This window comes from Sebastes fasciatus, chromosome 1 (genome assembly GCF_043250625.1).
Source record: "Sebastes fasciatus isolate fSebFas1 chromosome 1, fSebFas1.pri, whole genome shotgun sequence".
In the NCBI taxonomy this organism is placed as follows: domain Eukaryota; kingdom Metazoa; phylum Chordata; class Actinopteri; order Perciformes; family Sebastidae; genus Sebastes; species Sebastes fasciatus.
This window is the reverse complement of record NC_133795.1, coordinates 9,564,129-9,580,305: the sequence shown is the minus strand read 5'-3', so window position 1 is coordinate 9,580,305 and position 16,177 is coordinate 9,564,129. Positions and strand designations below refer to the sequence as shown.

General features: G+C 40.2%; 1 protein-coding gene across 1 annotated transcript in view; it reads right to left on the bottom strand.

The window, feature by feature from the left end:
* adamts9 (ADAM metallopeptidase with thrombospondin type 1 motif, 9) overlaps positions 1-7,670 on the bottom strand; it is a 64,554-nt gene extending 56,884 nt beyond the window's left edge. Inside the window, exons 1-4 of the mRNA XM_074618037.1 lie at positions 7,292-7,670; positions 5,572-5,999; positions 3,146-3,308; positions 698-1,035 (exon numbers count right to left, since the gene is read on the bottom strand). Of these exons, the coding sequence (XP_074474138.1) occupies positions 698-1,035; positions 3,146-3,308; positions 5,572-5,999; positions 7,292-7,388 (1,026 nt within the window). The 5' untranslated portion in view covers positions 7,389-7,670. The remainder of the gene's footprint in view (positions 1-697; positions 1,036-3,145; positions 3,309-5,571; positions 6,000-7,291) is intronic.
* Positions 7,671-16,177: the final 8,507 nt, after the last annotated feature.

Genomic DNA, 16,177 nt, shown 5'->3' with positions numbered 1-16,177 from the left:
TAAGCTAACGAAAACACAACGATTCTTAGTTTCAGGTGATTATACACTAATGAAAATATACTTATGATTATTATATTCCATTTCTGCTAATAGATCCCCTGAAATGTTACCCGCTGTTCCTTTAACCTAGGTGAAATGTGACTCAGTTTCTTTACTGGTAACTCATCGAGGACTGCCATCCTGCAGATTCAAGCAAGTGCCGGGGAATTTGGTTGATTGGAAGATCAAGTTGATAATGGCCTGAGCCCCTGTGGAGAAGGCGAGCTTTGCCAGGAACAGAATATAGGTCATCTCAGCCTCCCCCTGAGGACTGCCGGCCCCAGACGCCTGCGGAAGCTGGTATTTGAAGTGGCCCGGAGTATGCCGTCTATGTGACATACCTGAGCTTATTTTTAACATTCATCAAAGCTGTCAGGCAGGCTCTACCTCAAGCTGCCCTCTCTTCCCCCTGGTCGTTTGAAAGTGGTGTTTACCCCTGCCCTAGGCTGCCCTTTTCCCTCCCTCGGCCCTCCTCCAAAGGCCCACTGACTCACTTGCAGAACAGCAGAACAGGTACATACATTTAGCGCACAAATATGCACACATGTAGCTACCTTCTGGCCATATACGTGCATAGTACACAGACACATAAACACTCTTCCATCTCCCAGCCAACCACATTCTCCACTAGCAGCCCTGAGGATATAGCAGAACTTACTATGGACATTAATGTGAGTATGTAGTGCTGCAGGTTGCTGCCGTGATGCTCCACCATCTTGCTGTCGGCCACCAGCATGACTTCAACGAAGCGCGGGTAGGAGAGGAAGCGCTTTGATCTCCTGTGAGGTCCTGAGTCACCGCTGCTATCATTTGATGGTCTAGCGCTGGCTACGCCGCTCTCCGATCTGAGCAGAGCGTCGCCGACCAGGCCGGCGCTCAGCGACTCCACGTCGTTGTATATACCGACGCTGACCACAGGGGTTGCGTCGGACACGGTGGTCACCCCGGCCACCGGCCTTCTCTTAAGCTTCTGTCTCTTATGTCTGTGTTTGTGTCCTGGAGAGAGAAGTCAGAAGGAATAGAGTAAATATACAACGATGGAGGGATGGAGGGGAGTACATTCAGTCAGAAAAACAAACAATGTGTTTACAATTAAGCTAAAGTGGTGGTTTGTGTCTTTAAAGGTGGAGATGAATGAGGTACGTTGGCTGTCTGGAAGTGGGTATTGTTAAAATATGTTGCAGCCCTTTTCTTTCTTTTGTTTATTGTTGCTCAAAGAGTGGGTTGACAAATGAACATTGCCTGGAATGCCCTTTTTTTCCTCACTCCCCTCCTCTCTGAGAAGAGGGGAGAGAGGAGGGCAAAGAGTTCAGACTAGGTAAACCTGGCACTCGGCCATAAAAAAAAAAAATGGAGCACAAACTGCAGCGCACACACCAAAAGAAGGCAGTTCAACAACTGGGCAGCAAAACCTCTTAACACTGAGGGGAATTAATTCAGATTTTAATCACGGCGTGGCAACAAAAAACTGCTGAATTCCAGTCTTTCTTTTGTGTTTTCTCATCACATGCACGTCACCGCTTCTGGACCACCAGCAATGCATCACCACCTACATAACAGTGAGCATATTAGTGGATCTGCTTTCAGTTTGCAATGCATGATTTATGATAAAAAAAAAAAGAACAATTTGCTCTACTTCAAAACGTACAAGGTAACAATGGAGCTCTGTACAAGGATGAATCATTCTTGGCCAAAAATCTCTCTTTGTCAAATTTATGTTCCTCCGTGCGATGATATCACACACATACACACACATATTGTGTTACAGAAAAGAGAAACACACACAAAATACAAGAGCAAGCACACAAATATTTACAAACATCGTGAAGCCAAACTTCTTCACAAAGAGAAAATCGTTCCACATTTATTTTCTTAGTTTTGATCATTTGTCAGTTTCAAGTGGTGTGACTTTTTCTACTATACAATTTGCACTGCACGCTCAAGGCAGTGGGTCTACCCAACTTCTTTTTTATCAAAGAGGAGGAGGAAGTGCAAGAGTCAACAGGAAGTTCAGCCAGTAAACTCAGATGGAATGATACAAGGGTGAACTTCCAAATGATTTTCCTGTGTGAGAGTTGGAAAGCTTCCTCACTACTGTGCTGCAGCTGGAGGCGCTGCACTGTGCAGGCTATGACACGATATGTCAAGCTTGAGATAGTTTCACGCCATACTTTCACTTTGATTTTGTCATACACTTCTATTTGTAGCCTACTTATGGGAAAATGTCCAAATTACATAGTGCCATTTCATTATTATTATTAGTTTTGTCCTGTTTCTGGCTGGCACATTGTCGGCAATAGTAAGCGTCCCGGCGCAGAACTTGTGAGCTCCTCTTGCACTGCAGTTTGTTACTTAACGCCAACCAACATGTTCATGCCAGATTGAAGTCTTTTAACTGTGAAAGTAATATTTAGAATTTATTTCCTTTTCTCAATATTTTCCCTTTTTCTAGAAATTTTCCAGTAAAGTATCCAGCTCTGCAGAGTCATTTTCTTCTTTCTAATCTTTGCCTTTCAAAATCTAACTTGATAGACGGACACACTTAAAAGGTTTTATCCAGATAAGCTACATGTGATTCCACAGCACCATGATACAACTGTAATAGCTCAATAAGCTCAGTTACCATTACATAATCAGTTCCGGTTACAACTGATAGCAGAGACGTTGGGAGTTACAATGATTACGTCTGCTTACGTCTGTGGGAACCAATTTGAAGGTCACATAATGCGTGCACATACAGGCACACAAAATGGAAAGTTCTACTTGCAGTCCACAAGTATCCCATACAAACACTTGCAAGCATTTACATGCACATGAACCATTCACATACATACTGTTTTTTTCAGGGAGGTCCATGCGCAGAAGCAGAACTGTGCTTTTTAACTAGAAAGGGGACACTGACTGTTGAGATATTTAAGTAAGCTGATTGGTCACTGGTTGCACGTGCAGCAGCTCTGCATTGTGCGTGTTTGCAAGCGTATGTGTAGAGGCATTAAAGTTGCATTTATGTATGTTTGTGTTGTCTATATGCATGTGTAAATTTGCGACAATCTTGTCTGCGTAAATTGCATGCACGCACACCCATCATGTAATACACCGTCCATACCTGAAGTGTCACAAGCTGAGTTCTCCCCAGATGTCTGTTTCTTGGGTGCACTCTTCCTGTATACGATATGAGGTTTTGTGTGTTCCTCTTCATAGTGTTCTCCTTGATAGCTTTGTAGGGGTTCCACAAAATACTCCCCCTCTGGAGACCTGAAAGTGCCAAGCTGGATGAGAAAAAACAGAAAAAAATGCATACCAGTTAGTCTCCATCCAACCATGTTGTGTAAGTGCTCATTCCTTTACAGCAGCAACATATGCAAACATGGGGAGAAGTTGCTAAATCTACACACAGGGGAATATATAGTTTAAAGATATTTTTGCAATTCTGTGAGCCGCCATACCGCTCTAATGCTAAATATTTATAGCAAGCAACAGTGGAATGTGGCTCATTTACTATTCATTAGAGAAAATAAACAATGCAGCAGAGGACCTGAGGGCTTTCATAAAAAGGTGAAATCGGTGAATTTGCATGCATGTAAGAAAAGAACCGTCTCAAACCACGAAGGAAAAGACCTGTGATGCCTATCAGGAGAACAGTGAGACTGCACGTTCTTGGCACGCGTACTGAAAGCCTTGTTATATGTGTTTCACATGGCACATTTAGTGTGACTGGCTAAGTTGGAGGTCTGTGATGTTCCAGATAAGGAGCGTGCCAACCCAAGCACATTTTGCTTGTTGCTTATTGGCTGTGGAGAATCATCATGGGGGCTGATTCAAGATTGGCGCAATTATGTTTCGCACAAGCCATATTTTGAATCACTGATAATAAAGTATGACTAAAAAAAATTATCATTAGAAAAACATGTGCAGCAGAGTGGATTGTTCTTCGGCAAAAGGGCAAAAGGAGAAGCTTCCTTTCTTCCTTACATTCCCTTGAGCGAGACACTTTTCCCAGTACTACACTAGGACCTGCACTTTGATTGACCTGGGGAGTTGGCACAGCGAAAAAAGAATCCCCCTACAAATTTCCCTTCAAGAAAACATGTATCACATTATGAACAGAAGGACATACAAAAATTACGACCATCAGCCTTTTATAGAACAAATGTGCCCTCAGAGGTCTTCAATAAATATTAAAATATGCTCCATAAATGTCAGCTCATAACTCCCTAAAGCTCTCTGCAGAGCAAAGCATTTTCAATTTCTGATTTGTCATTTGGGAATAAATTGACCTCTCACATGTCTGTCACCTCACTGTGGCTTTTCTGTATAAACTCAGAGTGCACTTTTCTGCTCTACTCCAAAACGCATGCCTGGGAGTGGGACCAATCTGTGATGACGTCGGTACCACCCGTACTCCCGCTGTACTAGCGTGCGTAAAGACGTCACTGACAACCGGGAGAGCAGAGAGAGAGAGGCATGGAAGTAAGATTTAGAGCAGCAGACTGTTCACTAAACTTACAGCAGTGGACTTGGGACAATATTTTGGATATTTTGAGAAGTTATTTGGTCTCTGGAAGCTCCTCCACAACAGGATCATACTTGGAAACAGGCACATCTGGATGTAGATGTTTTGAATGTTGATGAATGTTTTGTAATACCTTATGATTCTGTAATTTGCTCTTTGTCTTCGTTTTCAATTGTTATGTTTTGTTTTATGTCTACAACCGTGTAACTGTGGTGCTACCTATCTTGGCCAGGACACTCTTGGAAAATAGATTTTTAATCTCAATGAGTTTTTACTCCTGGTTAAATAAAAAATAAATAAATAGAAAAATAAAAATAAAAATACTACAAATAAAATAAAAATAAATAAAAATAAAAATACTACAAATAAAGCTCATATAAAGTATTTTTTTTCTTAAATTGTTTTCTAAATCAGCTTCACTTAATTGTGACATATTAATACAACTTTTTTAGTCTTTATACTGGGATATGGGCAGTTTTTAATTTTGTTTGGACTAAAAACCCACTAATACACATATGGCTGCTTAAGTGTGATATTTGCATGGTTAATACAAAAAGCAGGTTGCCTGCAAAGTTGGCACAATGTGTTTACAATTTTTTTTATATTTTGAGAGTTATTTAGTCTCTGGAAGCTCCCCACAACAGGATCACACTACAAATAAAATCTCATGTAAAGTTTTTTTTTCTTAAATTGTTTTCCAAATCAGCTTCACTTAATTTTGACATATTTATACAACTTTTTTAGTCTTTATACTGGGATAAATTCAGTTTTGAATTCTTCTTTTTCAATACAAACCCACTAATACACAATATATGGCTGCTTAATTGTGATATTTGCATGGTTAATACAAAAAGCAGGTTAAGTTGGCACAATGTGTTTACAATTTTTTTTTTCTCATGCAATAGTGAGGCAGGTTTTACAGGTCTCGTATAAGCAATAATGGCCCCCTAACTACCCCATGGTGGAAAAGTAAAACACCCGGTCGTAAAGTCATCACATGCACAAAAAAACACACTCACCAGTCCGGAGCACAAACTGATGACCGCGGCGTGTTCTGCTTGTGCATTTACAAGTCCTTTATAGAAGCAGTGCCTTAACTCCGTGTCTTCCTCTTCTTCCTCCTCCTCCTCTTCCTCCTCTTCTTCCTCTCCATCTGCTGCAAAATCCGTTATGTTATCTCCTCGGTGCACTCCGAGGACTGTCACCGTGTAGAGAGGAGCTATAAATCCAGACTCCAGCGTGAGGTTGAGGTGATAGTGCTGTCCGAAAGCAGAGATCCTGTAGTGGATGTTTGGCGAGGCCCAGTGATCCGTGGTGCTATTATTCCCGGTGCTCTCGTCCAAACTTCGTCTCTTCCTCTTGAAGTGCACACTGGTTGGCAACTTGTCACCGGCTTCATTCACTCGCACCGGTGTTACAATCTCATAAGCACCGATCTCAGCTTTTACTGGAGGCAGAAGAAGAATAACAATAAGGATTAAGGATTAAGTAGCAGTAGTAGCATCAAATCAAAAGAGCCCAGATGATTTTAGGATACAAATCTTCTTTTTTAGAAAAAAAATCAGTTTTTTTTACAGCATTGCAAAGAAAAAAGATACTTTTACTGAAGGCAGAAGAATAACAATGCAATTAAGACAATGCAATTAAGGATTAAGCAGCAGGAGTAGTAGTAGTAGCATCAGTGCAACATCAAAAATAGCCCAGATGATTTTAAGATACAAATCTTCTTTCTTGGAAAAAAAAATGTGTTGTTTTACAGCATTGCAAGGAAAAATATACTTTTACTGAAGGCAGAAGAAAGAATAACAATGCAATTAAGCATTAAGTAGCAGGAGTAGTAGTAGTAGTAGTAGTAGTAGTAGCATCAGTGCAACATCAAAAAGAGCCCAGATGATTTTAGGATTACAATTCTTATTTCTTGGGGGGGAAACAAAATGTGTTGTTTACAGCACTGCAAGGAAAAAATATACTTTTACTGAAGGCAGAAGAATAACAATGCAATTAAGGATTAAATAGCAGGAGTAGTAGTAGTAGTAATAGTAGCATCAGTGCAACATCAAAAAGAGCCTGGATGATTTTAGGGTTACAAATCTTCTTTCTTGGAAAAAAACAATCTGTTGTTTTATAGCATTGCAAGGAAAAAGATATTTTACTGAAGGCAGAAGAATAACAATGCAATTAAGGATTAAATAGCAGGAGTAGTAATAGTAGCATCAGTGCAACATCAAAGAGCCCAGATGACTTTAGGGTTACAAATCTTCTTTCTTGAAAATACAAAAATCTCTCTGAAGTGTATGCATAGCTTACAAGAGGCAACCTTTGGCAGAGGGTAATGCAACTAACTGATCACAAAAGTGTCATTTGAGAAAGAAAACATGTAGAGTAAAAAAGCACAGATTCCCAAATTCACAAAATATGCTGTATTTTTTATAACTTATTTATGCAAATAAAATCAAAATAAGCGATGATATCAGGCAAGTTTTCTGTATGAAGTATTAAATAATGGTACTATTTCAACTGAAACATGACATAGCTTCATTTGTACAGAGGAAGTCTCAAAGACAGCACACACAAGGCTAAAAATCCTGAACAAACTGTATCTTCTTGAGGCAGAGGTGGGACTTGTAGTCAAGTTTAGGTATCTAGAAAAACCGCTGCAAGTCATGTGCTTGGCTGAATCTCATTCATTCTCTGAGCTCAAAGTGTTAGAGAGTGAAATGTCAGAGTTGCATACTTTACCTGTGTTTGAATTCAAGAGCAATTTCCCCGTAGATGCGACTACATTCAAGAAATCAGGGAATAGTAGGAACCCCAAGCCCCAGAAGAGCACATGCATGATTGTCCACGTTCAAGAGGAGAGTGGCAGCCTGGTGTTCCTGTAGTAGTATAGTAGTAATAATACTCTATTCCTCCGGTCGCTCTCCGGGCTTTCCGCCTCCGGTCCGCCTGCCACATCCAATTGTTATTATCCTCGACTCTTGGGTAGATGTTGTCTGGCCGGTGAAGTATACTGCTGCTGCTGGCTGGACGTGAGCGCTTCTCGGATTCCCTGGCGAACATGCATACTGCAGAGAGGAGTGGGCTGCTCCGACAGGCGACTGCGATGAGCTCTCCTGCTGCAAAAAGCTCTGAGCACCACCAGCTCTCTCTTATAGGGGCGGGATCAGCCAGGCAAGGTACACTACACTACCAGGGCTACAGTGAAGCCACTCCTTTAGTGACAAGAGTGGACACATGTGGATGATGTGATGTGATCAATGACTGGGTTGTTCACAAGACTGTTTTTTTTTTTTATTAAGTTAAGTCCAGCCTATATATATATATATATATATATAGAGGATCCATACTCAGACACCCCTAATGATCATAAAGTGCCAGAATTAACTGATTTAACCTTCCTGTTAAATTTGACCCATTTTCAAAATTCACTATATCATAATTTCTTTCATCTAATTGCCCCAAAATAACATGGATGGTTCCCTATGCTATGGTCTTTGCAAAAAACAATTAATGATCACTACTTTCATTGAATTATGGGTGTTTTATTCTAATTTATAACATCTGTGGTCTTCTCGGGTCATTTTTTAGGACCACAGGATGTGCTGCCATTAAAAAAAATTAAATGTAAATGGTTCAAAAAACAATATTCTAACTAAACTTTTACATATACCCGTCTGTGATAATCCATCAACATTATGTTCCTCCGATAACTATAGTCAAAATAATTCAGAATTTCTGCTTTTTTTAAATAAAAAAACTTTCTAATTTTACAGCTAAACAGAACACTACAAGATGTTTCTGAAAACATTTGAGGTGAGAAATAGGCATTACAGTAACAGAATATTGATTCATATTTGATCAGCGCTGCCTAGTTTGACTGTTTGACAGGAGTTCGTGAGTGATTGACAGCTGCTCAGAGACAGCAGGCTCCAGCTTGGCTCTGATTGGTTGTTTTCCCCCGGTCTGTGAAATCTTACAGATGCCATTAGGAGCAACGGAGGACACCGGAGGACATAGATGCACATGATTTTTTTTAGATCACCTGTCTCATGTACTACTGCCAGCATATAGTGACCGTTTTATAAAAAAAAAAACTTTTTTTAATCATATTTGGTCCAGTTCTACCCACTGCTGCTTTAATGCAGGTTTTACAGGGGTGGTCATTTGTGCAGTGTGCATTGCAGATCGGTGACCATGACAGTGAGGTGGGGCCCGTATAGGAAACGCCTGCCCTGGGGCAACAAGCCAGATAATCTGAGCATGGCTGTATACTTAGAAGTTCACGGGATCACAGAGTGACAAAATTCAAACTGGCAAGCAGCGTCGCCACATACAGTAGTGATTTGAGGTCTTAAGTAGGTGCTGGAAAAGGTATTGTGTAGAGATAATGGTTTTATGAGCTATAGTCTCCTCAGCAGAACAATGCTACAGGCTGTATGGAAGCCTTTGTTATGTGGAGGATCAAAGAGTGGGGCATCCAGTCTGCCTCCTGCCCCCATACACATACAGACAGAGCTACAGACAGAATACACAACTTGCTCTGCTAACCTTTTCTAAAATATTTTAAATATGCATATGTGCACCAGAGCCAGACCAATACATTGTCTATTAGTTTATCACAGACATATTGGTATCATAGTATAAGTCGTCCGATAACAGTACAGAAATGCCAGAAATATGTTTTAGGCAGTTTAGGAACAGTGTCACCATTACGTATAGTTTAGGACTGCAACTAACGGTTATTTTCATTGTCGATTAACCGGTTGATTATTTGATAAATTACTCGATTAGTTGTTTGGTCTATAAAATGTCAGAAAATGGTGAAAAATGTCAATCAGTGTTTCCCAAAGCCCAAGATGACGTCCTCAAATGTCTTATTTTGTCCACAACTGAAAATGTATTCCATTTTTGTCATAGAGGAGTAGAGAAACCAGAAAATATTCACATTTAAGAAGCTGGAATCAGAGAATTTAGACTTCTTTTTCTTAGAAAATTATTCAAACCGATTAATCGATTATCAAAATAGTTGCCAATTCATTTAATAGTTGAAAACTAATCAATCAATTGCTGCAACTCTAATATAGTTTGTTTACCAGAGACCACTGAGACGTTTATTTTTCAACTGAAAAATGTTCCACGCAGTACACTTTATGGTATCATTTATGTTTATGTAAAAAAAAAAAGAGAGAGATTATTGGCCAATACTGTATATAATTATCAGATTTTTTAAAACCCTAACAATAATGTCAACAATTCATACCAAGGCATAACGGAAATATGACTTACCTAATGGAGTTATATCCAAGAATATTAGGCCTTTTTCACAGCAGATGTTTAGACTTGTCACAGCAGGAAAATCACAGGTGCAACTAGTACTGTTAACGACGGCTCTATTCCAATTAGCTACACAAGTAGGCCAGGCTAGTGAGTGAGCATGCACAATACCTGGACCCTGGAACTGAAAACACTAAATGGAACGCAGCCATCAAATTAATGTTATTAATTGCACCTGTGCTTTTCCTGCTATGACATGTCACTTATGGTGCCTTCAAATGGGGTCGTGTTAACCGTGTTCATGAGAAGAGTCTATATGAACGCCCCCCTCTTGTGGTATTCACAACCTTGTAATTGGAAAGTTTCGGAAAGCTCAGAGTTAACTAGTTGTGACGTGTTTATTGACATCGTCAGAACATTTTTTGGTACATAATAAGTGAATATATTGTAATTTTAATCGTATTTTCTTAGTAATTTTATATGTCTGAGGAAAATGTTGATATTCCCAACGGCCTCATCTTCTTCCTCTGTCATTATGCTTTTGCATTTCCTGCATTTATGTTACCCACTTGCTAGCTTGCTAAATTGTTAGCCTCTGTGGCTTCTAGATGACGACAGTAACATTAGTATTGCCGTTGCTTAACAGCGGCACTCTCACGACTTAACCACTTAAACGCCAAACATATCATGTATACAACTTCCCATGTTGTAAACACAAGCTCACGAGTTTCATTTGAAGGCACCATTAGACTCGTCAGAGCAGGAAAAGCACAGGTGCAACTAGTACTGTTAACGACGGCTCTATTCCAATAATAAGATTTAGTACTACATGCTACCAATCCCAGCTGTGGAGACATTGGTATAGTTGTCTCTTTGTAGGACACTGACTTATATTCTTTTTTTAGAAAAATTTACTTTTGTATGTAATTTATTAGGCTATTTGTAATGTCTTGTCTTTTATTTGGACCCTGTGTCTCTAATAAAGTTTTGATTGATTGATTTGTTCAGCTCAAACACAACTGAAGACTCATGTTGGAATAGCAGCGAGTGGATGATTAATTCTGGCTGGATGTTGTACTACATGGATGAGTGAGATGCACATATGCAGACATATCTATTGTGGTACAAGGCAGCAGGTTGCGAAGTGGTTAATGGAGACCACACTGCAATAAGAGGGTTCAAATCTGTTGCCCCAATGTGTGAGCAGCACTGGGATAGCCTGCTATGAGTGGGTCTGAATATACGAATGGATGAATGCAATGTCAACACATTAAGACCACGCAACTGTAAACACACATTATGAGCAACAGCTCGAAGATAAGATTGGAACTGTTCCCTAACTCACAGTCTGAGAAATGAAAAAAACATTGCTTACTAAAGGTAGCCTTGTTCTTAATGATAGCAAGAACAAAACATTTCACACTACACTAATAACACATGACCCAAGAGTAAGCAATTTTGAGATTAATTTGAAGCTATGACACAGGGTAAATCAACCATAATACATGATCTAGAAATAAGTGTCCTATTTATTATCAAGGTTATCATTTTTCTAGTAAAACAAGCTTAAAAAAATTACATATTATTTGGAGAATTGTCTTAAAATATGCCATCTCTCAAAGAGATATTCCTGAAAAGTGATATTGATCTCACCCCACAAAATTTTAAAAACTAGAACAAAATGAAAAATGTTTGCCGTGCCTGAACATCACCAGCTTCTCTATCCTGATTTGTGCTCAGTTGGCCTCCATGTCGTCACTCCAGAGCCACATCACTTCAGGCGTCTGTGGATGTTTCCCCCTACAAAACCGTTATGTGGTGATAAATGCTAACAGCTGGTACTTTACAGCTCATTTGTTGTGTACAATCAACACGCACCGCCATTTAGGAGGCTAACTGGGATTTGCAGGTGCACACCTAAAACAAGAGCCTCGTATGGAATGTCTGCGGTATCCAAAAATAAAAAAAGTGAAGTGAGGGTGATGTTTGTGCCCAGGATCCTTACAGAGCAAAAACAGGCCAAAGAGCTCTGTTGCCTCTGTCATTATGGTCATTACATGTGCATGTCTGTGGTGCTGCAAAGAGTCATAATCATTTTTCAGAGAGAACATCATTTCAATAAATTTCACACCAAGTCTTATAATCACGAATTTTGTTCTTCACACAACCAACATCACAAACTAAACATCAAGGGGCCACCCTGCAACTTAAACCAGTTAGCACTTATTTTCCAGTATGATGGAACTAATTAGGTTATTGACATGTAACATTTGAGATCAGTGGTTATAATGAACCACACTCTCTTCAGAATAGCCTACGCCAACAGTTCCCAACCTTTTCCTTAAGGCACCCCTTTTCTATCATTGAGTAAACTGACGACCCCTGACTAAGTGGCATATTTTATGGATTTTCATATTATATTCAATACATAACAATAACAGTATACAACAACTGTACAACTAACCCATATAGTGAACGCAATAACTGCAGGAAGTTTGTATAAAACGAGCGATTTGGGTGAATTGGATGAGTTTTCTTGTTATTTTAAGGGACTTTTAATCCAATTCTCTGTATTATGTATTTTTTTATTTTTAATAATCATTCATACTTAATAGGCTTCTTTTTCGAAAAATTCAGAGTTTTCTTCTCCCTGATACTTGGCCATTGTTCTACCAGCTCTTTGGTTGTTTTAACTGCGTACTTCTCTAGTGCAGGACGAGGCTGTTTAACAGAGGGAAGATTGTGAATATAACTTGTGTTCAAGGTCTTCACCGTTCCCTTATCCTGTTTGTATTTCAAATAATAATCCAAACTTTAAAAATAACAACTTCATTTCGTTTTCTTCACAGAAATGAATGAAATGCTGAGATATCGGCCAACTGTATATTTTTAAAACAAGTTTCTTACACTGCTTAAAATCAAGAAGGCCTCGCAACCCCCCGTGAAGCTTTGGCAACCCTACATCCACACTAATACTCTACTACTACTAATATCTCCGTCCAGACTAGTGTTTTATGGCCGTTCACGTACACTGGGCATGCGCGTGCTGGTGTAAACAGGAAGCAGCACTGGAATTGGTGTAAAGTGTTCAAATAATAGCTTACCTCCTGCGTATGTAGGCAAAAGTAGCATTATAAAATGCAGAATGTAACTGCACAACAGCTGCTACCGTAGACAACAAGGTCAGCAACACTTCTAACTCATTATCCAAGCTGACTAATTGAGCAGTGGTGGTCGAGGCTGATTGATGTTTGTTTTCTTCCAGAAAAGCTTCACATGATGGGGGCATGATGAATAAGGGAAGGACACGTCATGACCGATGAAACGCAATCATGAAGTGAACCTGGGTGTCTGCGTCATCGTTTTCAAAGGTCTCCGTTTCTGTCCGTCCAGACTAAAATGCAACGCTGGAGTTTTAAAGCTAAAACGAGGTCAACAGCGTTTTCAAACGTCTGCGTTAGTTAGAGTAGTGTGGACGCCTGGTGAAAACATAGAAAAGTTATGCGTTTTCAAACGAAAGCCTTAGTGGGGGTCAAGACCCCCAGGTTGGGAACCAGTGGCCTAGGTGATAACTTAAGCCCAGTTCAGACTTGGCTCACAAGTCAGTCTCTAGGCGGAGATCTCTGATTGTCTGGTATCGCGAGACTAAGTTGAGACCGGAGATTTGCGATGAGACAAAACTGTTTTAGAAAGTTGCAGAGAAAAGTTGCTTTGCACAGGATCTGGTTTTCATCCTTTGTTCATCTTGTTATTTGAACATTCTTCTTCAGGGTAACTAACTAAGGCAAGGCAGCTTTATTTGTATAGCACATTTCAACAACAGGGCAATTCAAAGTGCTACTAAAACATCGACATGGTCAGCTGTGGGTCACAAACCCCTTTAAACACAACAACCTTTCATTCACAATTAGTCCCCTTTCCCAGAACTCTCCATAAACCATTTTTACAGCACAGGGGTCACAGGTAAGTAAAAACAGTTGGGAGTAACTGCCCTTTGGCAGTGTTTTGATTTGTGCAGTGACTACAACTTTAAGTGGAGCGTTAACTCTTAAATGTGTTGTCACTGTATAGTTGTTGCAGACACCCTTCATTTCAAACTAAGAAAAACTATTTTAAGTTTCTCAATGAATGGCCATTTGACTCCATGAAGCCAGTACCGACATGTGGCAATGAGATGTGGCTTTAAAAAGGGGGCTGCTCAGCTCCGCCTTGAACTGTGTTGGCCACCATCTTCAGTGAACTGACCCCTTTTTCCATGTTTCTCAATGGAGCAGTCACTACAGCTGTGAGTGTGTGTATGTGTGTGTTCTCAATGGATGGTCATCGAGGTCATCAGAGTCACTCTTCCTGAGTTGTGCGCAGGCAGCATCATTCAGAGCCGCTATCAGCAGTGTAAACTTCACTTCCCCCTCCAGATCTGATAATAGGCCGCGAGGGAGCGGAAAGCTTGAATGAAGTAGCAAAGCCCGGCCTGGGATTTCAAAGAGATACACTTTAATTGTAGAGCTTTCAAAAATCTCGTTTTACTCTGCGTCTCCCTCGGCCCCCACCCCGGCAGACTTTCTTGGCCCGGTGAACTTGTCTTCATTACGAGGCAATATCCATGTGCAGTGGATTGGAAAGCGCACGAGCAGTTTAGAATGTAGCCACTTGAAGCCAGATGTGTTGTTGTACAATGAAAAGTACAAAATGGACATTATGAGAGGAAAATGTAATTCATAGAAGTGGAAAACACATCAAGTAATACATAATTGAAACAAGAAGTTGCATTTTGATCACAGACAAATGACAACGAAATAACTGCCACGTTAGCAGCTCTGTGAGGTTATACTAGGTTACAGCGGTGCTTTGAGCTAAATGCTAACGTCAGCATCATGATGTATAAAGAGAACTGGATACAGCATCGGAGGCAGGCTCTCGTTCATTCCTATGAAGTTGCTCAGTGGCGCATGAAGCAAAAAAAAGCTTGACTTCCGAGTGATAAAGTACCCGGATCTTCCGGCGATCTTCCGCATCCATTGGGCCCATAGAGCAGGCGCAGTAGCGTTTCCTTTAACCACGCCTCCCAGCCCTTGCTCCAGCCTCGGTCTCATTCACATGAACGGAGGAAGGAAAATAACTCTAGATTCAGCTATTAGTGCATTTCACAACTTTAAGGACCTAATGATTTAGATAAGGGCTATTTAAGTGTTCGTATCGGGAAGGTGATTCACCTCAAAAACATTATCCACTGATTTCTTTCCCAATGCATGTCTATGGGGAAAAGTATTTTTGGGCCCAATGGCAACACGTGACGAACACAGAAGTTGTAGTACCGCCGTTTGGCCACTACGTAAAATTTTAATCAAAGCCCAACGCTCTTCCTGGGGGCTTGATCAGCATGGTAACATGTTTACGATGACAATACTAACATGCTGATGCTGAGCAGGTTTAATGTTTACCATGCTCACCATCTTAGTTTAACATGTTAGCATGCTAACATTTTGCTAATCAACACTAAACATGTTTAGCTGAGGAGGCCGTCAGTTTTGCAGGTATTACATAACCAAATACCGACGCTTTGTCACGGCCGTTGGCGTTCGGGTCGTTTGTGTACCGTTTTCACAGTCACATTTTCACTGTACAAACATAGTAATTTTAAGCGCAACTATGTTGTTTTTTCCTAAACCTAACTAAGTAATTTTGTTGCCTAAACCTAAGCAAGTATTTTTGTTTAATTCACAACATTAAGCACATGTTTACAGCGATCAAAAAGTGACGCTGAGGGGTCTGAAAAAAGTGCAAGTATGTGACGAGTTGAGATGAGAACGTGTTGAAATTGCATGTCAATCTATCCATTAGTTGAGTCATTTCACACAAAGCCACAAATGCCACCCTGGTCGTAGTGCTAGAAAAAAGGTCAGGGGATCACCAAAATCAGTAGGGTGCACCTTCTGGGAAACATGAATGTCTATACAGAATTTCATGGGAATCCATCAAATAGATATTTCAGTCTGGACCAATGTAGTGGGCCGACAGTCCAACACTGCCAATGCCACTAGCATAGCTAAAAAAGACAGAACAATTGACACATTATGTTCACTGTAACTCTATTACTCCATGTGTTTTGCAGAGCCATAAATAATGTCAGGTTCACAGTTATGAGAAAAAGCATCAACATAATTTTTCAGGCTTTCTTGCGAGACATATTGGCTCGGTAAATCTCATCTTTGGTGATTTCATGGGCACTGTCGACTAGTTTCTGATTTCTCCATGGAAATATCTTTCTCTGATAATCACTTTAGAGCATTCGTTCTCACAGCACGAGTTGAACGGTTGAGAAGTCTGCATTTTAATATTGTACGCCGATCA